A 26,856-nucleotide genomic window follows, 5' to 3' on the forward strand; every position below is an offset into this window, starting at 1 on the left:
TTTTCTTGAAGAAGTTAAAGTCGAATGATCGACCATCACCACCAACTATTAGCCCAACTGGACGTAATAACTTTTTTTTTCCTCTGTCTTCTCAGACCCAGTCCCAAACAGCCGCCGACGCTACCAAAGCCTTGTATCATTACCAATGTCAAGTACAGCAGATGAGACTTTGACAGCCGAGGGACGTTGAAAAATAGTAACTAAAAAGTTGTTTGCACTACAGAAACTCTGAAACCTTAAACAGATGGTGGCCTCTCTGAGTTTCCAACCCTGAAGATCGTGTCCCTTTGGTGCTTCGGTCTCGCTATGGTGCTATGAGTCTGAGCTCAGGTACATGTACATTATTTATAATGTGTATTTATTGCCATGCCGAGCACTGTGCCACATTTTTCTACACAATTTAGAATTTAGAATTTTTTCGCATCTGTGTCCATCCATCAAGAAGTCAGACATACGTAGAATTTGCACCGTTACATGTCTGCCTCAGCATATCATTACGACCAGCTGCCATTTTGACATTAAAAACCATAAGAAATAAATGTTAAAAATGAGATTATGAATGATATGATCCGGTCAGTGACATTTGCTGTATGTGACTTTTCTTTACAGATATAATTCTATTACACTTTTTTTTTTTATCAGATGTATTGTGAAATGTCACTCGTGGACTCACCTTGACACTCGGATGTTTCAGGAGTTGATAAAATCATCTTTATTTTCTTCAAATTCTTGTAGATTTTAATGTTTGGTTCAACTCAACATTTATTTGTTCGTACAACTATAATGATCTGTAGAAACATGGATCATTTGAGTTTATTTTAAGAACTGATATCTAGACATTTCTTGATAATAACACTTATGTTTCTACATCAATAGTTATGACGTTGTACTGACAAAACAGAAGTTTTAGTCATTCCATGTTTTCTTTACTGTCTGTTAGTCACGTGATTATTGATTGATAAGTTTTGTTTGAAGAAAACAAGGATGATCTAATCAGTTTTTACATCACTGATAATCAGTAGGGAGTTATTGTTTTGTTTGAGAGAAAGGAAAATAGGTTTTTAAAGACACTAATTCTTTTTTTTTTATCGAACCAGTTTATTGTTTGGGATGAATGAAGTCAATCCTCGTTTACTTTTAACAGTCAAAATTTGATTTTGAAAAATCTGATTATTGAGAACTGATGAAGCAAAAAGGAACATTATTCAACCATTGAAATGTCCAAGATTTTGCAGTTTCAATAAAACAATGTTTGTTTAATTGAAACAATAATTATAATGAGTTTTGCTTTGAGCCATCAACAAATAAGGTTTTCCCTTTTTGTTAACTAAAATAATGTATTTTTAATAATTTATTAATAACATATTTTAACAATAAAATGTAAGAGAATAAACCAATTCTCTGGTTTACTCCTTTACTTTATTCAATTTCCTCCAAATCATAAATTCATTGAAAAAGCTAAATGTTTTCCGGAAAAGAAAACAATATCTTTTACTGAATAAAATCATTTCTGTATCCTCTGAATGATTTTCCCACTTATTTAAACAAAACATTATTTTTCCTCAAGTGAATGCAAATTAGGTTCTCATGTAATATAAAGGCTAAATGGCACATTTAAACAGAGACATGGTTTCAAACTCTTAGTTAAAATCCATTTCATCTGTGCTTTTTTTTTCTGTCGTGCGGCTCTGTTTTATGAAATCAACCTTGTCAAAATAAAATACACAATTTATTTTTAGGTTGTTTTTTTTACAAATGTATTTTCATTTACACTGAGCAGCATTTCTATCTTACACTATTCTGACTTTGTCATAATTCTTTTTCAGTAACGATGCACTAATTTTACACTCTTGTTGTTTTGCTTTTTTTGTATTGTTCCGTGTAAACTTGCTAAAGACGGTGTTGGTTCATCTGTTCTGTCCTTACTTGTTGTGCGTTGTGTTACAGGTGAACACATGTCAATGGTGAATGCTTTTTTTCTACAATGACTGTTTGATACATCATATGTGAAGTAAACACTACAATTGTCTGTGTCGTCTGCTGTTATTTTCATCCTGGGAATGATTTTATTTGGTGAAGATAAAGATGAATCACATGTTCTAGTTCTTCGGAATCAGAAACTTATATGTATTGTCAGTGTTGTGAACACAACATAGGATTTGTTGTGGTATCAGTACATAATTAAATAATTAAAACAAGATCATACATAAAATAAGCAACTGAAAATTGACCTGAGTTATAGATAAGTTCTTAAATATAAAGTTCTTAAAACTATTTATGGGCAACAAATATATATTTTATTTATAGTAATAATAATAATAATCATGTGTGGGGGCGTCATAGCTCAGATGGTAGAGTGGTTGCCTGTCCAAAAGGTTGCAGGTTCAATCCCAGCTCCAGACAAGCTTGTGTCGTTCCCTGAGCAAGACACTTTACCCTGATTGCTCCTGATGGTAGACTTGGCGCAGGTGTGCAGCCTACTCCCATCAGTATGTGTGAATGGCTGTCAAAAGCACTACCAAATTTCCCCTCGCGGGACAAATAAGGGATTCTAAAAAAAATAATAATAATAAATAAATAAAAAATAATAATCTATTGCATTTGTTGTTGCATTGAAAATAATTAAACAAATACAAATGCGCTTTGTGACCCTGGTCTAGAAAGGCGCTATATAAAAAGACATTATTATTATTATTATTATTATAAATACATGAACAAAATGTGGGCTGTGTCAGCCCCAGACTGTAAATACATTTATTTTAAGTAAAGTTTTGTTTCTTCTTCCATTTTTAATCGTCAGATTTACAGATATACGCTTAACTAAAGGAAAATTATTTTTTTATGGTAGTTTTTTGTTTCAGTATTTATTTTTTATCGTTTTATCTTTATTTATCATCATTTCTTTATTTATTATAGCCTAAAAAAAAACTTTAAACTCAAAACATTTCTCTGAATACTTCCACCCATTATTGTAGTCCAACTACTGAGGATCTTTGGTCACGTGATAAGATATGGACGTAAAAACATGAGACAACTGAGGGAGTCAAATCACGCGTGATAAGGTCACGCGCGCGGGAATTGCACTGTCTTTCTGCACACGGCACTGCTGGGACAGCACGAGCGCGAGTGGACGCCGCACAGGTGCACTGACGTCAAACTCTCACTTAATCTCAAAATTATACTTTTTTTTATTTAATTTTGATTTGGTTACTTTAGTTAATACATTCGGTTTTTAGCATGTGTTTGGACTGAAGACGAGCGCGTCATGGCGGAGGTTTTTGCGAGGCGGGACGGCGAGGACGGTTCGGGGGCAGAAGAGACTCCAGGGTTCGGAACAGAGACTCCAGGGTTCGGAGAAGAGACTCCAGGGTTCGGAGAAGACCTGGAGTTGAACCAGTTCGACAGCCTTCCCTTCTCGTCCCGCTACTACAAACTCCTGAAGGAAAGGAAGTCGCTACCAGTGTGGAAGGTGAGGAGAGAGTTCGAAGATGCTCTGGTCCACAACCAGCTGGTCCTGGTGTCCGGCTCAGCCAGGACTGGAAGAAGTACACAGGTCAGTACTCGAGGCTGGAAAAGTCTTTCTCTCCTTTAAAGAACAAATATAAATCTACTGCCAAATCTTCAACCAGTGACATCAAATATTGACATGAAAATGATCAAATATTTAAGGTCATATAAATTATCAACGACACCTTTTTTTTTTTTGTAAGCCATTGTTGTTCCTACTTTTTAGTACCAGCTGAACGAATCGTCTGTAAATGTAGTTTAAAATCAACAACTTTTAATAATAAACCTAATATATTATGATGAAGTGCAAAACAAACAAAAGAAAGAAGAAATACTCGTAAAATACAAATAATTTAAGACTAAATACAATGTATTGGGGAGAAAGATGTAGTTAGATTAATAAGATTGTGATCGATTATTAGTATTAAATGTTTTTTTTCATACTTTAAAATATATATATATATTTTGGCTATTGTGCTTTGCTTTTGCAAACCATGTCTTCTGCTTGTCAAAAACATCGATCCTATGCATTCCTTTTTTGTCATTCCAAACATTATTATTTTTATTAGTCTTAATGTTCTTTTAACACGTATATTAATAAGGGAATCAAACATGGGTAAGATAAGCTTTTGGTGTGACTGCTTTTATTCTTAAAAATAAATAATTACTTGTTTGTATATGTTTACTTAAGTACTTGTGTTGTGTATGTTTACTTGCTCAGAATTTACATTTTTATTGTAGTTTAAAGATTTGTCTAAAATATATAAAGAATGGGAAACACATTAAGTGAGGATACATTTGTATTCCATGTAAATCAAAATCTATGTTGTTTGTGTGAATTGAAAATACTTCAGTAGCATTTCTACACTGGAGTCACTCCCTCCGAGTTGGATGTCATGTAGTGTTATGTGAACATGTTGTCAAGCTCAGCAGATGCAGCACAAAAGCCTGGACAGAACCCTCGACCGCCTGCTGCTGATCCACTGGAGCCGCCACATGCTGCCAAAGCAAATTCTGTATTATGAGTGATAATAGCAAAAGATATCTGCTGCCACTGTGTGTTAGCCTGATTCCACAAAAGCTATGGCTACAAGTTGGAGAGGACGTCAACCTCTGAAAAGAAAATGACGTCAAATAAATGAACTGAACCTTAAAATGATTGACAATGGTTGTTTTGTTGGTCCAGATTCCTCAGTGGTGTGCAGAGCACTGTCTCTCCGCTCAGTACCAGCACGGCATGGTGGTCTGCACTCAGACCGACGGGCAGCAGGCGGTGGAGCTGGCCCTGCGCGTGGCTGATGAAATGGACGTCAACATTGGTCATGAGGTGGGCTACAGTATTCGTCTGGAGACATGCTGCTCACATGATACCGTCCTGAGGTCAGTGGAAACAGGAATGGACCGATATCTCTCTGCCTTGTTGTTGTGTGTGTGGTGGATCTCGCACAACATATTTGCTCAAGACTGGTCTCAAAAAGTCAAAGTTAAAATATCAAAGACAATCACTTTCAATCAAACTTTATTAACTTCACCAAACAAAAAAAAAATGTTGTTTTCTACTAGTACGGAAACTCTATAATGTAATGCTTGATTTCCCATCTGCTTTGTTTCGTCCACATATTGACAAAACACGTTCATGATTCAGATTGTCCTACTGCTATTCTGTTTTTTATTGTTTCCTTTGGGAATAATATCGATGTCTTAATCAATGATAATCCTATCTTTGGGAATAATATATTGTTGTCATGTACCTTTACTTTGTTTTTATAATACAAAGAATCTAAAATGTTTACGACGACACAAATCTCCCACAAAAGTTTAACTGTGTACAATAAACTGTCACATAAAATAAATGGATGGATAGATGTGAAATAGTTTACAACTGCTTAGTTAGTACTCCTTATTTATATTTCAACACAGTATTTATGTGTGCGTTAATTGATATTGTCTAATGTAAAATTGTATCACTTTCTCTTGCAGTTAATTAAATTATATTCATTTTAAATTATTTTTTATTTGTTGAAATACTCCTCGTTTGTTATTTGAAGCATGTTTGAATTTTTTAAGGATGAATCCAAACTGCAAACTACTTTAAAAAGAATCCTGCCTTTTTACAGCCTTGTAATTATCATGTCATTTATTTATAAACACGATGAATAAATGGTGTTTGTTAACTTAGATACTGCACTGACCACATCTTGCTGAGGGAGATGATGTCGGACCCTTTCCTGGAGCAGTACGGCGTCATCATCATGGACCAGGCTCATGAGAGGACAGTAAGCACGGACATTCTGCTCGGTCTCCTCAAAGACATCTTGTTGCCGAGACCAGAGCTCAGAGTGGTGATCCTTACGGTTCCACCTATGACAGAAAAGCTTCTGGTCCACTTTGGTGACGTCCCAATCATCAGTGTGGAGGTCTCGTGTCCCCCTGAGGTTGTCTATAGCAACTGCAGCAACAACAAGGAATACTTCTACTCCGCGCTGAGGCTCGTTCTTGAGATCCATCGAACCAAAGAGGAGGGGGACATTGTGGTGTTTCTTGCATCTGAGGAGGTAAATATATTGTCTTTATTCATGTTCTGGAGTCTGACAACTTTCACTCTGCTCCTGCAGGAGGTCCATTGTGCCCACAGGATCCTTCAGATAGAGGGAACTAGATTGGGAGCAGATCTAGGCCAGATGGTGCCGGTTATCCTCTGTGTTCATCAGGGTGCGGCTGTAGCCTCACCAGGGGGGCAGGCGCTCACCAAGAGATCTAGAATGGTATTCCTGTCTACGCAGCAGGGCGAGGATTTGTGGTGGTCAGTGGCATCTGTCAATTTCGTCGTCGACACAGGACTCCAGAAGAAGATGGTGAGTCGATGTCAATGAACTTAAATTAAAATTAATTTGTATGTTTTTATTAAATATGGTAATTTGGCTTTGAAGGTTTACAAAACTAGAATTCAAGCAAAATCTGAGGTGCTTCAGAACATCAGTCAGAGCCAAGCTGACTTACGGAAGCAGCTGTGTGGACCAACAGGTGAGCCTTGCTATATAACGTCCATGGCCGTTTGAATAGCTAGTTTTAGCAAATGCATGGTTTCTACTATCCAAGGCTCAAAAGTCAAAACAAGTTGTCATGAAAATAAAAGTTCCTCCTTAAAGGTCAAATAATGTGAAAACTCAACTCTCCTGACTCACATGTTTCAAATGTTCAAAGTCTTTCTCTCCAAGTTAGTTCCTCATCATGACCATGTTTTGAACTTAGTCACGCCCCGCTTTGTTTATACAATAAGTCCCTTGGAGGTGAAGTCTTCTGGGATGGATGACACATGGTGATAAACATTGATGATTGACCAATCACAGCAGAGTGGGTGTGGTTACTGTGAACCGGATGTATCATAGATGGGCGGGGCTTGAGTACACTTTCTAATGTAATGTTTTGTACAAACAGACGCATACTGATATGTACAATAGAGGTCCAAGATATATTTAAGGGACACTTAAATCAACACATTAGTTTAAGTGAAGTTTCTGCATTAATTGCCAGTAGGGGGCGCCACTCTTAGAGATCATGTCAATTCTTTGTAGAGCCACTGCCTCTTTGCATAGTTGTATATCAACTACATTTAAAAAATGATTTTATTTGAAAACTATAATGTGGTTTTATTAAGATGATCATGTTACATTAATGTATTTTACTTTTTCATTGCTACTTTAAGGAAAGATTGGGGGGCTGTTGTGTGGGGCGTGCTGAGGGACGGGTGGAAGTGTTGTTTTTGTATTCACCAATGGAAAATGTAACATCACTATATCTACGAATATTTGATAAAATATTGAAGGTAAAAAAGTAATAATAATGTGCTTGATTATAGCGTTATAATTAGTTACAGTTCTAAATGATAGTGATAAAGACGAGGCTGTTTAGTGTGAAATATTAAATATTCATATATATATATATTTTTTTACCCTCTTCAGGTAAATGTTTCCGCTTGTATCCAGAGGACAGGAAACTTCCGGCAGATAGAACGGCTCAGATTTTAGAGACCAACATCACATCGATGGTGCTGTTCCTCAAAAGGATGGAGATCGGTGGCCTGAGACACTGTCGTTTCATAGAAAGACCAGGTACGGTATCTTGGAGAGAGCTTGAAGCTTTTTGTCCAGCCTCTCCATTTTTGGGAGCTTTTTAATTTCCCACGCAAATCACATTTTGGCGCGGGGGCAAATCTCTTCCGTGTGTTTGGACTCAGCCAGTCGTGATTTAGCTGAGCTGACGGGAGTCTGCTACTCCCCATTGTCACGGAGCAACAGTCCGGGGACAAAGGGGCCGGCTCATTAATGGTTACACAACTAGTCTCGTTAGTGCAGCACCAGACCAGATCACTTGAGATTAATGACACGCCCAATGTGCCAAAATATGTCTGCAAGCTTTCGCAGTCCTGCTAGGACATCCATCGTTATATTAGGAGCTCCAGATTTAAAAAAAATAGATTGTTGTCTGGTTACCATCTGATCATAATTCAAGCTCCTGCTCATACATTATGACAAAAAGCCTAGCAGAACATTAGACCGTTCATGTATACGATATGACTTAAACAAAAAGGGCAAGTGAGGAAGGATATACAGTATAGCAGGAGCATCTCGGTGTACTGTAGTGTACAAATTAAACAGAAAGGTGATGTACATAATGCAACAAATCATGAGTAATTAATAAAAGAATACATTTAAAAATGATAAAATACATCTCCTAAACTTGTCTCAACTTGTCAAATGAATCATAAAAGTTTGAACATAAATATCCACTCAGACTCTTACACATTCACCTTATGTCACCATCATCTAAATACAGATATGTTACAGAATAAATATCAAGTTTAATGTCATAATTTGAAATGTGTTCTGTAGTGGCAGAACAGAACTGTGTGGCCTCAAGTGTATGACTATTAACTGCACGTAATATTGTCATTAGTAGGTCATGAAACATTAAAGTTATAGGCTTATGTTTAACTTTATATTATTATTCTTCATTTGTTTTTCATCCCATTGTAGATCCAGAAGGTCTCATGCAGGCCCTGGAGGAGCTGGATTATCTAGCGGCTTTAGACAATGATGGAAATCTATCCGAGATTGGGATCATAATGTCTGAAATCCCCCTGGAGCCACAACTGGCCAAATCCCTGCTGGCATCCTGCGAGTTTGACTGTGTGAGCGAGATGTTGACCATCGCAGCGATGCTATCAGGTATCAAGAGTGATCGCTTATCCTTCGCTACAGATGTAGCTTCTTAGACTCCCCCAGGTGGATGTTTGTAATGATCAGGTCCAAATCTCTGCTCACAGCACCGAGCTGCTTCCTGGATCCACCGGCTGGACTGAACCACGAGGTGGCCCAGTGTCATAGGAGGTTCCAGCATCCAGATGGCGATCACTTCACCCTCATAAACATCTACAATGCCTTCAAACAGAGCCAGAGAGAACAATGTACGTGATACAAATGTTGTTGTTTTTTTTTTTTCTGGACTGGTAAGAGCAAAAGTTGGGAATGTTCACTTTGGCAATAACTTAGCTTGGGGAAGCAACTCTGTTGTGTAAGTAGTATAACATTTAAATACAACTATAGATGTCAGTTTTAGGTATTTAAATGTTCGATCATTAAAGAAATGTCCGAGGTGCTAAGCTAACTACGATGCTAATATTTACTGGCTCAGACTTCACCTCTGAGAAGTGGTGTCAGGACTATTACCTGGACCATTCTGCCCTCAAGCACGCTGAAGCCATCAGATGCGACCTGATCGACACCCTGAACAGAATCGAGCTCCCCGTCTCCGAGCCATCCTTCGGTACCAGGTCCAATACGCTCAACATCAAACGAGCCCTGCTGGCTGGGTTCTTTATGCAGGTACTGTATATTCTGGCCGCCACAACCACGTGAAATACAATACTGTTATCACTAAGTACTATTAAGTTTCTTTTGAGAAGTGTTAGTTTTCTAAAATAAATTGTATTCGATTAATAATGGTTGTCCTGCAGTGCCACCTGCTGCTTGAAAAGGGGTCCACGAGAATCAGTTCTTGCTACTATAAAAATCATGTTTTTTTTTAATGAGGCAGCTTAATAAACAAATTGGTTCAGTTTAACATCAAAGGAAACCACGGATTATGGAATTGATCAGTTGTTGTCTTGCAGATGGCTCGTGACGTGGACGGGTCAGGCAACTATTTCATCTTGACTCATAAGCACATGGCACAAGTTCATCCTCTCTCCTGCTATGGGGCTCAGTCCCACAAGCTGGGTCTGCCCGAGTGGGTGGTTTTCCACGAGTACACCCTGTCGGAGAAGAACTGCATGAGGACAGTGACGGAGATCTCCCCTCAAGTGTAAGCCTGACCCTTCTGTCACATTCTTAAAAGAGCCAGAAGATAAACTCCACCATTCTCCCCCCCGCCCCATGTAGGTTTGTCCAAATGGCACCGATGTACTTCTTTTACAATCTGCCCACCAGTGAGAGCAAAGACATCCTGCAGCACATGTTGGAGCCAGATGGATCCAGGAACTGTATAGACGACAAATCCACAAATGACAGTAGTACCTGCACAGCTGACACACAAACCTATGACCGATGTGTCGTTCAATGAGATGGAAAACCTTTTTTCTATTTAATTTGGTATTGCTGAGCTCACACTGGATTATCCTTCACTTGTGTAGTAGCACATAACAGGAAAACACCTTTTGTATGTTCACAAGATGATTGTGTTTACACTTTTGCTAATAAACTACATGAGTTCCCATCACAAGTGTATCCATTGATTGTGACTTTCTGTGTGAACCTTCGTTTTGTCCAGAGGGTTGCATGGTGCTGGAAGTTGCTGTGGAAGGTGAGCGACACAAGCGTCATCCAACTCTTGAACTTTTATTTAATTAATGTGGATGCATATGAGCGGAAAACAAGAGACCATTCTTTGTATACACAATTATATTTATTCTTGATCAAATGTAGCTTTTAAAAAAAACATTTTAGCTTACATCGATTTTCTTTTATCCATTTGTTATAAACATTGGTCTACATGTTTTTATCTCCAACTTTTACCTTGTTTTTAAATGTAAAATCCTTATTTCCATTTCTTCACTGTACGATGTTTGTCTTTTCTTTAAATGTTCTTTGTATATGTACAGTTTGATAATTATATTCCAAATTTCTAGATACAAAATTTCTTGATAGCGATAAAACTCAGAGACAAAAGCACCTCAATTAAGTTTTACTTGTTTTTAAATAACCTTTTAGAAGTACTGCTGTACAACCTACTCTGAGCTGGTTGCTAGTTTTACTTGAAGTTTAGAACTTATTTAGGTTTTTGACTTAAAATGCACAAATGCTTTGGCTTAACTCATTTGCTGAATGACATGTAATGCATTAGAGACGTAGACAAGAGGAAAATGCTACTGTCTGACCGTTGTGTTTTTTCATAGATTTAATTGTGAAATCACAGAGTCAGATGTTCCTTGAGTTTGTCCATGATGGTAGGAAATCTGTCTGCTGGGATCAACATGACAGTCCTGAATGGCTTCATGGGAACGTCATCGAAAGACCAGCGACCGCTCAGGCACGAGTCCGTCTCATCCTGGACTGAGAAGTGGAACTTGATGGATGCTTGCTGTAACAAGAATAAGGTGGTAAGATTTAGAATCCAGTGGAACAGAAACGATCGCACACGGGTTCATTCATCTTTTTTTACCTCGTAGAAAAACTCTTCCTCTGCATTGACGAACATGTATTCTTCTTTGGCTCCTCTGGCTGGAATGCTCTTGTTGGCTTCCCTGCAGGTCTTGCTGATCATGAGACAGTTGCTGCACTTTCCACTGGGTTTGTTTGTCCTCTGAGCTTCCAAGATTTCCTCCCTGGAAATACAATTGACAGTGTAAAAGTACTTTTCGAAAAATATTTGTTAGCTAGATCTGTTCAATTTCCAACAACCGAAACATTAATGCAGATTGTTGTGCTAGTGCTGATGCATCGGAATTAAGTAATATATTATATATATATATATATTTTTTTTTTATGAGATTGCAGAAAACATTTTGTTTATTTCATTGCAAAGACCTAGATTCAAATCTTCTGCTCAACATAAGTCACTATCACCATCTTGAATTCATTTATTTTTAAAACATTGGACTTACTGGAGCTGCTTGTGCAGTGGAAGTGCAATCTGTGGAGGGACGTTTATGAATCGCTCACTCAGCAAAAATCCAACAGGACTACTGGTGTCATTTAGGATCTTCTCCAGCTCTTCCACTTGACTGGGAGAGTTCTTCTCACACTGGTCTATAATCAGCTCCCTCACGTCCTCCAAACACTTCACGTCCTGACACATACACAAAAGAAATTCACTTAAGAAATAATATGGATGTATATTTTTCTATTTGCAGCATAATCTTCACCTTTCTCTCCGTTAAGTTCAGCATCGTGATGAAGCCAAAAACCTCGTCCGGGTCTTCATCGTCGCTGTCCTCTGGCACCTCAGCTTGCTACAGGTAACAACATAAAACAAGGTTTTTTTTAAAAACCGATACAATGTACAAAGTATTTCACAAACAAACCTTGACGACACTTCCGATGTGATTTTGCTGGACGATGATGTCGGTCATCTCTGACATGTCCACACGGGCCTTCAGAAACAGCTAAGAGAGACAGCATGTATATAGTCATGGATACCAATAATGAAATGACACCATCGCGGAGACAAACCTGCTGCAGGAGTTTTTTGATGCCGTTGTGGTCATTGTGTGAAATGGCGTGGGCTTCAAAGTCCACCATCACCTCCTGAGGGAACCAAAATATTGTCAACTGAAGCACAACTTTATATTACCTTTTTTTTTTATTTCTACCAGACTGATTATGTTTTATCAGATCTACAGATTTAGGAAGAAAACTTCTGGCTCATTGCTGAAAATGTTAAGCGCTTCAACTGTTGCAGTGCAACTTGGATTATTTTTAACTATGGGATCACGATCTCAAAATAGAAGTTGTAAAACTAGGTTACTTGCACACCATATTGTGACCACAATTGCTCAGCTGTTAAAATATACTTTAAAAGTGTTCAGTGTTGGTTACAGGTGATAAAAAAGTGAATAAATAGTAAACAAAAAAGAAAAAGGAGAAATGTATTAAAAATTAGACATAATCATGTTTGTAGTTTGTGAATTCCACACTTCAAGAATGTTTTTTTAGACTTCTGATTTGCGTGCACGTCATTTTATAGTGAGATCCCTCAAAAGCTGCGCGACTTGTGTTTAGTTTCCTGTTAGCATGCGTTAGCATCGAGGCCACTTCAGTGATCCTCCGTTACCTCGTTGATCTCCTCCTCCGATCCCTCGCTGCCCTCCTCTCCGGAATCGCCCTCATCGCTCAGGTCGTCTTCGGAACTGTTATCGTCCTGGTTTGGGTCTTTACCTAAACCGACGGCTCGTCTCTTCGCTGAGGAAGCCATGCTGGAAACGTGCAGCACGCGTTGACATCGACGTAGGAGGGGCTTAGGATCCACATACTGGCTGTACTTGAAACTGAGCATCGATCGTCGCCATTTTGGCTCTTACTGTATGTATTTCAGTCGCCTGTAGAGCCGCAATGGCTGTCATAGATAGTGCGGTGACAGGGAACGAACCGAGTAAACACACCAGAAACTGCAAAAATATGCAGTAAGAAGAAGAAGAATGACTGACTAGTGTTTTCCCTTTCTTTTCTGCACTGAAGTTTGTATGATTTATTATTGACTCATAAATATAAATCTTTACAAAACACTTTTATCATGTTTTTACAATAGTTTTAAGTATTTGCAGTGAATATGTTATGTTTGTTTACAAGTGTAATTAGAGTAACTAAATAAACCTTCTCCCTTTACTTTAAGGTTTGCTTAATTTGCCTTTATCATAAAAAATACTCAATAACTTTATCTTGAGAATCAATAGAGAAATGAATTTTAATGTAAAGTTAATCATTTATTGTATTATATAAAAGAAAAGTGCATAAAAGAGGACATTGAAAAATTAATCGCAATCGCAATATTTCGGAAAATAATCGTAATTATATATTTTTTCAATAATCGTTCAGCGTGTTTGGTCATACATCTGAACGAGAAGCATAGTCAAAAAAATTTCACTCCCATTGTCAGTCAGTACTGCACTTCCGTACAATATAATATAAAGTGTAAGAAATTTGGTGTAAAAAGAATCTGTGCTATTATCCGGGCAACTGAGGAGAATCGTGATGCTGCTTTGGTGCGTCTGTTTAATTTATTTATGTTAACAAATTTCTTACACAGAAGGTATTTTCATTTAAATAATTCACATTTTTACATTGAATTGATTGCATTGTATTTTTTGCACATTGAATTTTACACTGAAATTCGTTATCAATTAAAAAAGATAAAGAGATAAACACTTTAAAATTAAAAGTGTTTGAAATTTGATGGTTTTTACAATTTAAAGTCTTATTTTGATGCAATTCCTTGTTACAAATTCATATTTAAAGTCTGATGGCACACATTTATTTCCATAGTTGTGAATGTACTGTTCACTATTAAATGATGCATGAGTTCGACAACAGTTAAAACAAGCTAAATAATTGACATTTCATTATTTCAACTATTTTTAATGAATTAATACCTGGTATATGTTTGATTCCGACAACATCATTCACCAAAGAATGATAGCGTTATCACTTGTCTACACATAACTGAAGTTGGGTGTAGCCTGCTTCAAAACCGTGCTTACTATAAGGATGCATCTTCAGTTCACAATCTTAGCCATCTTTTTCTGCACATGCCAACATGAATGTCCTGCTTCTGAAGGAACCAAGAGATGCTGAATCTGGGAGCGATCCATACATAACGGTAGGTTTAAAAAATATCCCCATTATCCAGCTTTGATTTTTTGGGATGGGTGTTTTATTCCCTCTTTTAGGAACTGAACTCTATTGGTGTCGAAGCCACGTTGATACCTGTGCTGTCATTCAGATTTCTCCCCTGGAAGACTTTGTCAGCGAAGGCAAATATAGTTCATCAGAATATTCTCTAAACCAGTGACACCAGACTCAGACTCTCCTGCTTGATACAGCTGTTTCAGCCGGAACAACATGGGGGGCTTATATTTACAAGTCCCAGATCTGTGGAGGCAGTGAAAGCATGCTTAGAAACCAGTGGTCTCACAGCAGGTGAGTTCTTTCTTATAATACCTTTGTTTGCATATTGACACTCTATTTTGTCATTTTATTCAAACTATCAAAGAATGGAACCAGTCTGTGAGAAGCAAGTGGAATAAAAAGTCCATCTATGTTATTGGTAAATCAACAGCTGCATTAGGTGAGTTGCTTTTACAACCATTAATACATGAAACCCAATGTTTAAAACAGTTTGAATGATCTCGTCAATTTTTTCATGAACCCCTGATTTGCAATATTAACTCTCTTCTCTGGCTCGATCATTCAATTCGATAGTAGTCTACACTCTTGACGTGCTATTGTGCACACGTTGTTTATCCTGCACAGTACGAGATCTTGGACTGGAGCCTCGTGGTGAGGATAGTGGCACAGCAGAGACCTTATCACGTACTATCATTCAAAGTAAGCAGCCTTTTTTAACAAGCACTGACACTATTATTTACACCCACTGTGTTCTTGAATCCGTCACAGGAGAGGGAGTTCATATTGCACCGCTGTTTGTCCCCTGCGGTCCAAGCAAACAAGAGCTCCTGCAGAAGGAATTGACTAGATACGGTCAGCTATTGCTGCTTTTATTTTCTAACTATTGCTGGTGTTTCAATTGTCTTCTGAATCTCGAGATTGTTTTTGCGTTACTTGATGCATTGGTTAGCACGTATTATTGTTTCCTGCTTTTGTATTTACAGGAGTTCCATTCGATGCTATGACTGTCTATGAAACTGCAAAACATCCTCACATGAAGGACAATCTAACAACCTATTTTGCAGAAAAGGTGAGGTTTCCGACCCGGTCCGTGGCTGGTGAAAATGCTTTCATCGTTGTGTCTTCAGGGAACACCGGCATGTATTGCCTTCTTCAGTCCTTCAGGAGTGAAGCATTCGCTCCACCTGGTTGAGAGGCTGACTGTCGGAAATCTAACGGACATCAATGTATGTTGGACATAAACGAATGGTGATGTCAACATGTCAACTTTGAACCCTTTTATCATCACAGTTTGCAGCCATCGGTCCCACCACACGCGACGCAATGATCGCAGAAGGTTTAAATGTGGCCTGCACCGCTGAGAAGCCGACCGCCGCAAAACTGGCGGCAGCGATAGTCAAAGTTCTGAAATAACTGCTACTAATATATTGTTTATGCATGTTTTTGCATGATTGTTTTTGTATTCTGTTGTATTTTACCCAATTAAACAAAAAGTTTCCATTTCTTTTGTGATTTGTTTGTTTCTTCATGCTGTTTCTAAAAACCTACACGGCAGATAAATAACTACTTCGTGTTCATTTTTCACATTGTATCAGTATGTATATCTATTAATAATAATAACTGACAATACTTTCCATTGTGTATAATAATAATACAACTTTGGTAAGTTTTACATGATGTTCGCGGAAAGTTTATTTTTAGTGAAACTAGTTCACCTTCGTCGCCATTTTGGCTCCACTCTCATGTATGTTGGTTGGGGCTCGGAGCCGGAATGTCTGCTTATGGGCACGGAGCAAACCATTACGCAAAGATGGGTTAAATAACTTTTGATAGCGTCTTGATATCAAAGAACTCAGTCTTATGGGACGTCTTACATTTGAATTTTCCGAATTTTATCATTTTATCATTCCATCAACGTTTTTAAAAATGTGTTAAAGAAAAGAAAAAAAAAGTACCCTGCAAAATAGTACGTTCCCTATAACAGGAAGTAGTTGTGTTTATGCGAACACTAAAGCTGTCACAACACATAAATAGTCTATATGTCTAGACAGTAAACATATCTACGTCCATACTAGTGACATAAAGCGATAAAGTCTCTATGGCAACAAGCCCGCGTCAGCTGCTGCTATCACACGTGAACAATACTTTTGAGTTGTTATCTGCAGGCTCCATGTTTAGGGTGTCGCTTCTTTCCCGTATATCGTGGTTGCGTTATTTTATCTGAACTCTTCTATTCCAGTAACCACCACCATGAACGTGCTGCTATTAAAAGAAGAAAAACTACTGGAAGATGCTGGACCCGATCCTTACATAAAGGTATATGTTTATTTAACCTTCACACTATTATTATTATTATTATTAAACATTTTTTATCGGTTAGGAGTTGGATTCTCGCGGTCTGGAAGCGACGATGATTCCCGCGCTTTCCTTTGAATTTGTCTCTTTAAACGCCTTGACAGAAAAGGTAAACGATTCTATTGTTGATGAAATGACTCTGTGGTTCTAAACTAGTTTTTCATTGTAGATCTTTCACCCTGATAAACTCGGAGGACTCATCTTTACCAGCCCTCGAGCAGTGGAGGCTGTTAAAATGTGTCTGGACACAGAAGACAACAGATCAGGTGAGGATTAAAAACAGTAACTTGGATGATTCAACTCATGCTGTGTCACTTTTATTATTTTAAGAATGGTTCAAGTCAGTGAAGGACGGATGGAACAAAAAGTCCATCTATGTTGTTGGAAAGGCAACTGCTACATTAGGTGAGTCCATTGTCAAAGTCAATGATTTGAAAAAAAAAGTCTCTCAATTGCCTTTTTTGTAGTAGTAAGTGTGTTAACATAGCACCTGGTGCTGTCACACACTTGTCAAGTGTTGTACACAAGTGACGGTTTGCTGTGAAAGTAAACCTCTTAAAAGGAGCGACAGGTGTTTGAGGTTTTATATGTAATTACTCAAGATTTCTTTTATAAAGCCGTAACGATACTAAATTCTATTTAAATTAAAAGATTTAAATTGCTTAAATAAATAATATCTAATACACTTTTGTAACATTTAACTGTTAGTATAAAGGTGTTATTTAAATAAACAACATTGGCATTAAACAACAGTAATATAAATAAAAACTATTTATACTTCTGTAGTAGAAAGTGCTCATTCAAATAACCTGATTACTGTAGATGCGACAGATATATCTTAATTTAAAAACCTGTTCATACCAATAAAGATGTTAAGCTACGTGTTTTCTTTTGTGAATAAAATGTTTGTATTTAATCCAAATTTCCCATTCTGCCCGCACAGTACAAAGTCTCGGGCTGAAAACCGTTGGTGAAGATACTGGCACCGCGGACGTCTTGTCCCGTGTTATCATTGAAAGTACGTTTTAATCAATTCTATTTACAGCCACAACTTATCACTCAAACATCTTTGTTTTCCATCTCACAGGAGAGGACTCCAGTAGTCTACCGCTGTTCTTCCCGTGTGGCTCCATCAAACGAGAAGTCTTGTCCACCGCTTTGAGGGAAAGCGGTAAGTTTCATATTTAATCTGACTTTTTCTTTTTTACATAACATATGGAAATTTGCCAACGGTTCGAACCACACCTCCTTCTCCACCGCCTCTCTTTTAATCTTTTTGTTGTCGTAACAACTGTGGTCGCCTGCTTTCCAGGAGTTCCTCACGAGAGCCTGACTGTTTATAAAACGTCTGGACATCCAGATGTGGCAGAAAACCTTAGAAATTATTTTGCCAAAAAGGTGATTTAAAATGAATGTATATATTTTTTTGAAGCTTCAAAAAGTGAGCGAAAGAGTGCATCATTTTTTCGTACATTTCAGGGAGTTCCAGCCTGTGTGGCTTTCTTCAGTCCATCGGGGGTTAAGTTTTGCCTCGATGAAATTCGGAAGCTGCCGGATGAACAGTTTACACAAATAAAGGTGTGTATCAGAATCAGGAACTTTTACGGCCAGTGTTATAAACACAACGTTTAGGTTTTTTTTTACATCCAAAGTGACAACATCCTTGTGTTTGGTAATAAAGTATTTGGATTCTCTCTAAAGTGACGAGTACTGTCGTCCAAGAGAGGCTCATTGCAGAACAGCTGCTTTACATAGCGATACATATCAGTTCAGGTCACTTTGGGTTCTTAGAATATATTTTTAACTGTGTATTGTTTTTATTCCGTTTGATTGTTACAGCGCTTTGTGACCCTGGTCTAGTAAGGGGTCTTACACGTACAACATACATACAACTATACTTACTAAGTTAACCAGAAACTGTTTCCTTCAACTGAGAAAAATCTCTAAATTTAGGAAAAAGATGTAACAACAGTATCTGGAACTTCATCCATGCATTTGTTTCTTCTTGTTTAGACTATTGTAACAGTTTATTTTGGTGTCTAAATAAGAAGGAGCTGTCTTCCCTGCAGCAAGAATTCTGACCCGCTCAAGTAGAAGAACTTGCCGACCTCCGATCCTTAAATCTCTTCACTGGCTGCCAGTTTCTTTCAGGATCAATTTTAAAATTCCGGTTGTTACTTTCAGATCTATTCAGAAGACGTAGCATATAAATTATATCAAACAGATGGTGAAGATTGATGTTTTAAATACTTACAGAAAAACTTCTCATTGCAGTTTGCAGCTATAGGTCCGACCACGCGCGACGCACTGATGGCCGAGGGACAGCATGTCAGCTGCACTGCAGAAAAGCCGACACCGGAGGACCTGGCAGCGGCCATAGCAGAAGCACTCAAGTAGACCAGAAACCATCTTATTTATGTTCGTGGGTTTTGTTATTTTTGCTTTGTGAGAGACTCTTGATCAGTCTTGAGTTACATTTCGAAACGGATGCTACTGTGTGGCCAGTGTAGCTTCACCCAAGTTGTGTTGTAAACCTTGTTTTTTAATGTATTTTTTGAGCTATGAAATAAACGTTGCACTTTGAAACTGTGTGTGTGTGTCATTCGTAGCAGGTGTAGACTATTGTTCTGACCCACATGAAAGCCAGGCGAGCAGCGAGGCGCAGAGAACAGCACTTTCATACAATGCAGACGGATGCAGCCGTAAAGTGTCATTTACTCTTCACACCGGGCTGGAGAAAGTGTACCTTCCTCTCTCAGGGCTCTATATAAGGACATGCGACGGTTCAGAGTCGACTCACATCACGATGCTGACTTTCATCCAGCTGATTATCTCGCTTCCTTGCACAAGCATCGGCTCAGCAGGTGCAGAAAAACTTTTCCACAGTCGCGATCATTCCGACCTCCAAACTTTGAATCCGGCTCAGCTGATAACAGACCAGCGCTCGGCGGAGGTAAGTGTGGTTTCTTCTCCCCTAAAGATCCGAAGCCACTGTTGCTGAATCCGTCTTTGTCAGGCTTTTCTCTCCAGGTTCGGCTTCTTCAAGGCTGTGATTTGGGAAGAGATTCCGTCGGAAGACCCCGGAACCTCTGCCGACGGTGACTACCTGGAGGACCTGGCCGGCCTGGTGCAGGAGGGGATCTCCGAGTCCACCTCCAGGGAAAGACTTCACGACCAGGCCGACGGCGAGACGGATCGACCCGAGTTCGTGTCGGCGCTGAAAGACTTCCAGAGAGTTTCGGGTCTCCCGGTCACGGGCGTGTTCGACGAGGCCACCAAGTCGGCCATGAACAAACCGAGGTGCGGCGTCCCCGATCAGGAGCCGGACCGCCCGAACCCTCCACTTGAAAACAAAATCTCCTTTAACATTGAAAGTGGACTGAGTGACACTGAGAGTAACCAAACTTCCAACGTTGCCGTGGAGACCACGAACGACATGTTCGACCTAAACGACACAATGTTTCTCATTTCAAATGACACAAACTCAAACTTCACCGGTAGTTACGACGCACAACTCAACAGCTCCTCCAACACAACCCACACTGTTGTGAACGTGACCTTCAGCCTCGGTGAAGAGTTGCTACAAACACATCCTGGTGTTCCAGCGCCGAGGAGGAGGAGGAGGGATGTCAGTGCCGCAGGTCACATGGCCTTTTCCAACTCTCTGCTGAGGTGGAGGCTGATCGGAGAAGGTTACAGTAGTCAGCTGACGGTGGAGGAGCAGAGGTACATCCTCAGACTGGCCTTCAGGATGTGGAGCGAGGTGTCGCCGCTGGACTTCATCGAGGACACGAGATCACCTCTGGAAGAGATCGACATCAGACTCGGCTTCGGAACTGGTGAGACCATGAAGCACAAAAACCAGATTCCTTTTCTTCTACATCATCTTTGCTCTTATTTACGTCTCTGTATAACAATCCATTATCTCTGTTCCTTATCTTATCTTAAACCCTGGCATCATTTTAATTCATCGGGAGGACCACGTAAAATGACTTGGCTGTCTGGATTTAGATATTCAAGATTTTTCCAAGACTTTATTTTTTATTGGATTTGTTTTTAAATTCTAAATGTTTGGTAAAAGGTGAAGCAGAATTCTTCTTTTGGTCCAGAACAAGATGCAACAAACACTGTCAGGAATATTAAAACACTTGGACACAAGAAGCCCATAGAAGTCAACTCCTTCTTTTTGATAATCCACAATTAGCATTCCTGATCCTCATCCCAACTGCTCCGTACTGTAACTCAAACTGATTGAGGGAAAAATCTTGTGAAACTGACAGAAATAAAACTTCCATCTTTAGACTCACTTTCTTCCCTCTGTAGGATTCACACACTTATCCTTCCTAACATAGATCTTTGGAGCAACTAGAAAGTTTTTTTTTTTTTAATGAAACCATTAAATGTATGTTTGGTCTTCAGGCCGACACCTGGGCTGCAATCAGAGGTTTGATGGAACCGGTCAGGAGTTTGCTCACGCCTGGTTCCTGGGTGATGTTCACTTCGATGACGACGAACACTTCACAGGTCCAAACGCAGGAAGTGGCATCAGTCTTCTGAAAGTAAGTATCAACAACACATGCAGCAACTGTAGGACAGTGTGTCGTGGTGCAGACTTTTACACTTTCATGCAGTGTGTTCTGTCCCAAAACAGATGAATGATGACTGTATATGTAAGTTGTTGTTGATCTTCATGCATCAAGTGACCAACAATAATGTTCCTTAGTAGCCGAACAAGGATGAAGCTCATGGTTTTTTTTTTTTATCTTCTAGGTAGCGGTTCATGAGATCGGTCATGTTTTGGGTCTACCTCACATCTACAGGGCCGGGTCTATAATGCAGCCCAGCTACCTGCCCCAGCAGTCGGTCTTCGAGGTGGACTGGATGGACAGGAAAGCCATCCAGCAGCTCTACGGTAAGCAGAAGAAGCGCCACCTAGTGGACAACATAACCAAATTCACATGCCGCAGACCGTTCAGGTGTGAAATAAAATATACAATTATATTTTAGTGTCTTAAAGTGAGGTGCCACAGACAACTCTCGTGATATCTAGCTCAACCAGTGCAGAATCTATTTGAACTACTTTCAATGGAAATTATTTTTAAATGTAATTTTATTTAAATAGCAACTAACGTGAAAACTCAACTCTCCTGACTCACTCTCATGTTTCAAATGTCTTTCTCTCCAAGATGCAGTAAGTCTCTCATCATGACCATTTTTTGAACTTATTACTAATTATAAAGTTCTGCCTCGTCTAAAATCTCAGCGAACAAGAGGTTACAAGAGGTTACAAGAGGGGAGCCTAGTTTCAGTTTAAGATCATTTTCTAATGTAAATATTTCAATGAAAAGAGTTTGATGATACAATAGAGCTCAAAGATCTATTTAAGACACACTTAAATCAACACATTAATTTCCTTTTGAACATTTTTTACTTTTTACTGTTAAAATGGACACCTATAACCAGCACTAAGTATTAAAACTATTTTACTTCAACATAAATTTTAATTTATATCTCTTTTGAACTGATTACTCTTCTGGTATAGCCTGATGGAACTATTATACCAACATTGTTTTTATTGAATTTAAAGAGCTATGTATTAAAAATATTGAATTCAAAAAAGAAATCTTTAGAAAAAATATATTTTATTTGTATTCAATATTAAAATGATTGTATTCATTTACAGTATTTAAATGAAAACAATTCAACAGTTTCAATATGTAAATTATTATATGTCAATATTATTATAAAACATCTGTAATATAAAATAATTAAAAAAAATAATAATATATAAATAAAAGACATCAGATGATATAACTTGAATAGCTAGTCGATAACTGTTGTCATTCTAAGGGGAGATTTTGCCCTTGCAATATTTATTTTTTGGAAAATCAAAATCAACCGTTGGATAAAAAGCCTCAAGGAAAGGAATACAATGTTTTATAATAATTTAATGCATTCAATGGATTAGATGAGTTTTTCTAATGATTCATGAATCTGAAGGTTTTATTCCAAATCCATCTATTATAAATTTTATATCAAAGCTGACATCCCTGCCACCAGGGGGCTGCGTGGGTCGCTTCAACACTGTATTCGACTGGATCCGGAGGGAGAAGACGTCGTACGGGGAGGTGGTGATTCGCTTCAACACCTACTTCATGAGGGACGGCTGGTACTGGCTGTACGAGAACCGCAGCAATAGAACCCGGTATGGTGATCCGGTCGCACTTCATATAGGTTGGCGAGGACTTCCTGTGGACGGCGTGGATGCGTACGTGCACGTGTGGTCCAGGAAAAGAGACGCCGTGTACTTCTTCAAAGGTAGTTTGTGTAGATGCATTTTTAAAAGATTCACTTGCTGAAGGGTTGCGATCTTTTCAAAGGGATCCAGTTCTGGAGGTACGACACCGATCGGGATCAGGTGTTCCGGCAGGATCCTGAGGGTCACAGCTATCCCAGGATGATCTCTGAAGGCTTCCCTGGTATCTCAGGCCCCGTCGACACTGCTGTGTACGACAGACGAGACGCTCACATCTACTTCTTCAGGAACACTCTGGTAGGAAATAATTAATAAATAATAAAAATATATTAACTTTATTTGATGTGATTTAAAAGTGTGTTCGTGCAGCAAAGCCAATATTTAATGAGAGTCTCTTCTCTTCAAACAGGTTTATGCCTTCAATGTGGAGACGAACAGAGTAGCCAGAGGTTTCCCCAGACACATCAAAGACGTCTTTCCTCCCGTTGCCAGCGGCGACCATCCCGAAGGAAACGTCGACGCCGCCTACTTCTCCTACGCTCACAACGCCATCTTCCTCCTGCAGGGCGGTCGCTTCTGGCAGGTGGCGAGCAGTCGAGAGCGCCGGCGACGACCGTTCCTTCCCCGGAACGCTCTGCTGCCGCACAGGGAGGTGGACCAGCAGTGGTTCGACATCTGCAACGTGCACCCCTCGGCCCTCAAGCTCAGACGCTGACCTCCATGACCTCCTTCAGTCTGTTAACATGACCCTTACAGTGCCAAGATACCCCGACGTATTCTACTTTACTGATGAATCCGTCTCTTCATTTTCAACTTGCTCAGACAAAGACATGTATAATGTGTTGGCTTTTTTGTATTTGTTAACTTATGGTTTTATCTATTTGATTATTGACTCACTAAATTTATAGAAGTGACTTCTTGCTGTTGCATGTTTTTATTGCATTTTATTATTAATTAAAACGTTATATTTAATTATAATTTGTGTTATCATTGGTCACATCGACGTCATATTACCGTGATTCATCAAATCATTAAAAAGATTTCACTACTGTACATGCAAAAATGGAGGTAAATTTATTAATTTATTTTTAGTAAAAAAACGTTTTAACTTCCCCCCCAAAAAACGACTATACTTTATTGAATATTGTTTTGATTGTTTAAGCGCTTTTTGACCCTGGTCTGGAAAAGCACTATACAAATAAAAATTACTTTCTTACTTAAAAAGGTTTCACTCTAATAAAAAAAGACTTTAATACATCTGAGTATTAGGGCTGCTCAAAAAAAAAAGTTTTAGTCAAGATTAAAATCGTAGGAAAATACTTTATTACAAGATTTAAGTCGTAGGAAAATACTTTATGTTTTTAAAGTCGTAGGAAAATACTTGATGTGAGATTAAAGTCTTAGGAAGATACTTTATTATGAGATTAAAGGCATAAGAAAATACTTTATTGTGTGATTATAATCGTAGGAAAATACTTTATTGTGGGATTAAAATCGTAGGAAAATACTTTAATACATGATTAAAGTCAAGTCATAGGAAAATACTTTATAACGTGATTAAAGTTGTAGGAAAATACTTTAATACATGATTAAAGTCAAGTAGGAAAATACTTTATAATGTGATTAAAGTTGTAGGAAAATACTTTAATACGTGATTTAATTTAAGTCGTAGGAAAATACTTTATAACGTGATTAAAGTTGTAGGAAAATACTTTAATACATGATTAAAATCAAGTCGTAGGAAAATACTTTATAACGTGATTAAAGTTGTAGGAAAATACTTTAATACATGATTAAAGTCAAGTCGTAGGAAAAACTTTATAACGTGATTAAAGTTGTAGGAAAATACTTTATAAAGTGATTAAAGTTGTAGGAAAATACTTTATTACGAAATGTAAGTGGTAAGAAAGTACTTTATGATTAGATTAATCGCTCTAATGAAAAAGTATTTTTTGATTGAAGCAACCTTTTTAAAAGTGAATAATGGAGACACAAATGTACTACACAAAAACAATAACTTTAATCAAAGTTTTTTTTTTTTTTTAAATATATATTATATTTTAAATCAACTTTTTTTGTTGACTGTGGCCACTTTATTTTTGACTGTCGATTTTTTATTTAATAAAGAAAATAATCTGCCCCAATATTTTGTGCGACTCTAAAATCACGCAAACGCCATAAGGTTCTGCTCTTCCTCCTCTGGCCTGTAGGTGGCGCAGTGATAGAAGCTAAATTCACTTCTCTGGTGAAACATTTTGTTTAAATAATATACACTTAAAAATCGTTTGAAAGTGAAATTGTTTGCATGAGTGGTTTCAAGAAGAGAAGAGAGTTTAAACCACACATGCTAGCTAGCATGCTAGTCACAACATGTCAGCTAGTCTGTAAGTATTGCCTCCTTTTATTCCTAACGTCCTGATGAAGTGTACATTTTACGTTTTTTCTCTCGTTTATTTCCATGTTTATTTAATGTTTTAATTCGTTTACATTCATTTCAACAATCATGGAAGAATTATGAACCACTACAATATCCTGCTACTTTCTTCACAGAAATGTATTTTGGGACTTATAAAAGCTTCCAGAAATAGTTAGAATCGATCCTTCACTAGAATACGAGTCTTAAACAAATACTGTGACTATTTTGATGTATTATATGTTCTGTGAATCTTCTGTTTTTGTTTCTGTTCCGCTCTGTGGACGATATAAACACACGAGTCCTTGTTGTAGCACAAGACGGCCGCTAGAGGGAAACCACAGTCCATAGAAGCCTCTTCACGTCTGCTGTGAGTTATTTTTTTGATCTTCCAGTGATATTAACGTTCTCGAGTGATTCTATATTTGTTGCTCTGATGCAAGCAGATGAAGATTTCTCTGCAAACTTGCTCAAATTGAAGAGCTTGTGTACGTCGCCTGGGACAATTTTGAACATTTATTTTGATGCATTTGGCTTTGAATTGTCCATAACTGTGTGAGTGTTTTCTCTGATTGACAGATAGCGATAGATAAATAAACTTTATTTATCAGTTTTGAATGAAACCACATAAGTCAACCTTTCCCCAACTTGTGTGAATGAGTGTTGCTTTGACCCTGATGCCAGTTTTCCTCTCCTTCTCTAGAGTGGCCCCCGACAAGGAGACTCACAAGAGTTCCAGTTGAGGGAGGAAACTACACTTCCTGGTGAGTAAGACGGACATCGTGACACGAGGAACTCGGTTTGAAACTTGGAGGTGTTGAATCCGTCCCGGCCGTCACTCCTCCCGCTCACTCGGCACTGGCACGTTCACATCTCAGTCTGAGAGCAGAGGTGGCAGCCGGGCATCCATCCTGGGTGGCCATGCATGCGACAGCTTCCGTCCCCCCCCCCCCCCTTTGACCCGCAGCTGCCACTCAAACTGACATCCCTGTTTTGTCTCCGAAAGTCCTCTTTTAGACAAAGGTCAAGGTTCAGTGTGCGGCTGCTGAGAAACCCGACTGCAGAATTAGTCTGCAGACAACTAAACACCCCCCCCTCCTCACTTTGTTTATCAGGTATTAAGGTGTTGCATAATTCATGAGGCTGAAGAACTCTTAATTAAACGTGGTTCAAATAAGCTTGTTTGATGAATATTCTCAAGAGCAGTCATGTAATCACTGCGCTGTTCCTTAACTTGTGTTTACACGTCGACGCCGAGGAACAGAACGTTAAACATCCCTCCCTTGAAACGCATCTCTTACCAGCAAACAAACAAAGTCATTTTAATACACAATAACAACTGAGACTAATTTAAAGTGATGGTTAACCCACATTTCTACCGTCATGCCGACTAAGGGTTGGAATTATTTAAAGAGTAATGCGAG

General features: G+C 38.5%; 6 protein-coding genes across 6 annotated transcripts in view; 5 read left to right on the plus strand and 1 right to left on the minus strand.

Moving 5' to 3' along the window:
* The window catches only part of adam12a (ADAM metallopeptidase domain 12a), a 100,557-nt gene extending 98,528 nt beyond the window's left edge, over window positions 1-2,029 (plus strand). Inside the window, exon 23 of the mRNA XM_087784250.1 lies at window positions 96-2,029. Coding sequence (XP_087640376.1) covers window positions 96-165 — 70 coding nt within the window. The 3' untranslated portion in view covers window positions 166-2,029. The remainder of the gene's footprint in view (window positions 1-95) is intronic.
* Window positions 2,030-3,265: 1,236 nt separating this feature from the next.
* dhx32a (DEAH (Asp-Glu-Ala-His) box polypeptide 32a) lies at window positions 3,266-10,236 on the plus strand. The gene is made up of 11 exons (XM_087782974.1): window positions 3,266-3,553; window positions 4,694-4,887; window positions 5,687-6,062; window positions 6,123-6,362; window positions 6,438-6,531; window positions 7,470-7,619; window positions 8,544-8,735; window positions 8,834-8,974; window positions 9,202-9,392; window positions 9,680-9,870; window positions 9,948-10,236. Exons 1-11 carry the CDS (start codon window positions 3,266-3,268, stop codon window positions 10,126-10,128), a joined length of 2,238 nt encoding a protein of 745 aa, XP_087639100.1. The 3' UTR covers window positions 10,129-10,236.
* Window positions 10,237-10,448: 212 nt separating this feature from the next.
* On the minus strand, window positions 10,449-13,005 carry bccip (BRCA2 and CDKN1A interacting protein). Its single transcript, XM_087784244.1, has 7 exons — window positions 12,838-13,005; window positions 12,237-12,311; window positions 12,089-12,169; window positions 11,930-12,016; window positions 11,669-11,853; window positions 11,227-11,389; window positions 10,449-11,145 (listed from the first exon to the last, which is right to left on the minus strand). The coding sequence occupies exons 1-7, from the start codon at window positions 12,976-12,978 to the stop codon at window positions 10,975-10,977; spliced, it is 903 nt and encodes a 300-aa protein (XP_087640370.1). The 5' UTR covers window positions 12,979-13,005; the 3' UTR covers window positions 10,449-10,974.
* A 1,311-nt stretch (window positions 13,006-14,316) lies between these two features.
* Window positions 14,317-15,821, plus strand: LOC148086079 (uroporphyrinogen-III synthase-like). The gene is made up of 9 exons (XM_087782849.1): window positions 14,317-14,379; window positions 14,450-14,533; window positions 14,603-14,699; window positions 14,773-14,847; window positions 15,033-15,107; window positions 15,177-15,260; window positions 15,392-15,477; window positions 15,536-15,634; window positions 15,699-15,821. The coding sequence occupies exons 1-9, from the start codon at window positions 14,317-14,319 to the stop codon at window positions 15,819-15,821; spliced, it is 786 nt and encodes a 261-aa protein (XP_087638975.1).
* Window positions 15,822-16,409: 588 nt separating this feature from the next.
* Window positions 16,410-19,349, plus strand: LOC148086080 (uroporphyrinogen-III synthase-like). Its single transcript, XM_087782848.1, has 10 exons — window positions 16,410-16,542; window positions 16,648-16,724; window positions 16,789-16,872; window positions 16,933-17,029; window positions 17,094-17,168; window positions 17,707-17,781; window positions 17,851-17,934; window positions 18,076-18,161; window positions 18,243-18,341; window positions 19,038-19,349. Exons 2-10 carry the CDS (start codon window positions 16,659-16,661, stop codon window positions 19,158-19,160), a joined length of 789 nt encoding a protein of 262 aa, XP_087638974.1. The 5' UTR covers window positions 16,410-16,542; window positions 16,648-16,658; the 3' UTR covers window positions 19,161-19,349.
* Window positions 19,350-19,569: 220 nt separating this feature from the next.
* Window positions 19,570-23,761, plus strand: mmp21 (matrix metallopeptidase 21). Its single transcript, XM_087782847.1, has 7 exons — window positions 19,570-19,703; window positions 19,794-20,602; window positions 21,183-21,322; window positions 21,534-21,675; window positions 22,824-23,081; window positions 23,144-23,316; window positions 23,429-23,761. The coding sequence occupies exons 1-7, from the start codon at window positions 19,570-19,572 to the stop codon at window positions 23,732-23,734; spliced, it is 1,962 nt and encodes a 653-aa protein (XP_087638973.1). The 3' UTR covers window positions 23,735-23,761.
* Window positions 23,762-26,856: the final 3,095 nt, after the last annotated feature.

The sequence above is a fragment of the Callionymus lyra genome, chromosome 2 (genome assembly GCF_982586985.1).
Source record: "Callionymus lyra chromosome 2, fCalLyr1.hap1.1, whole genome shotgun sequence".
Taxonomy (NCBI): domain Eukaryota; kingdom Metazoa; phylum Chordata; class Actinopteri; order Syngnathiformes; family Callionymidae; genus Callionymus; species Callionymus lyra.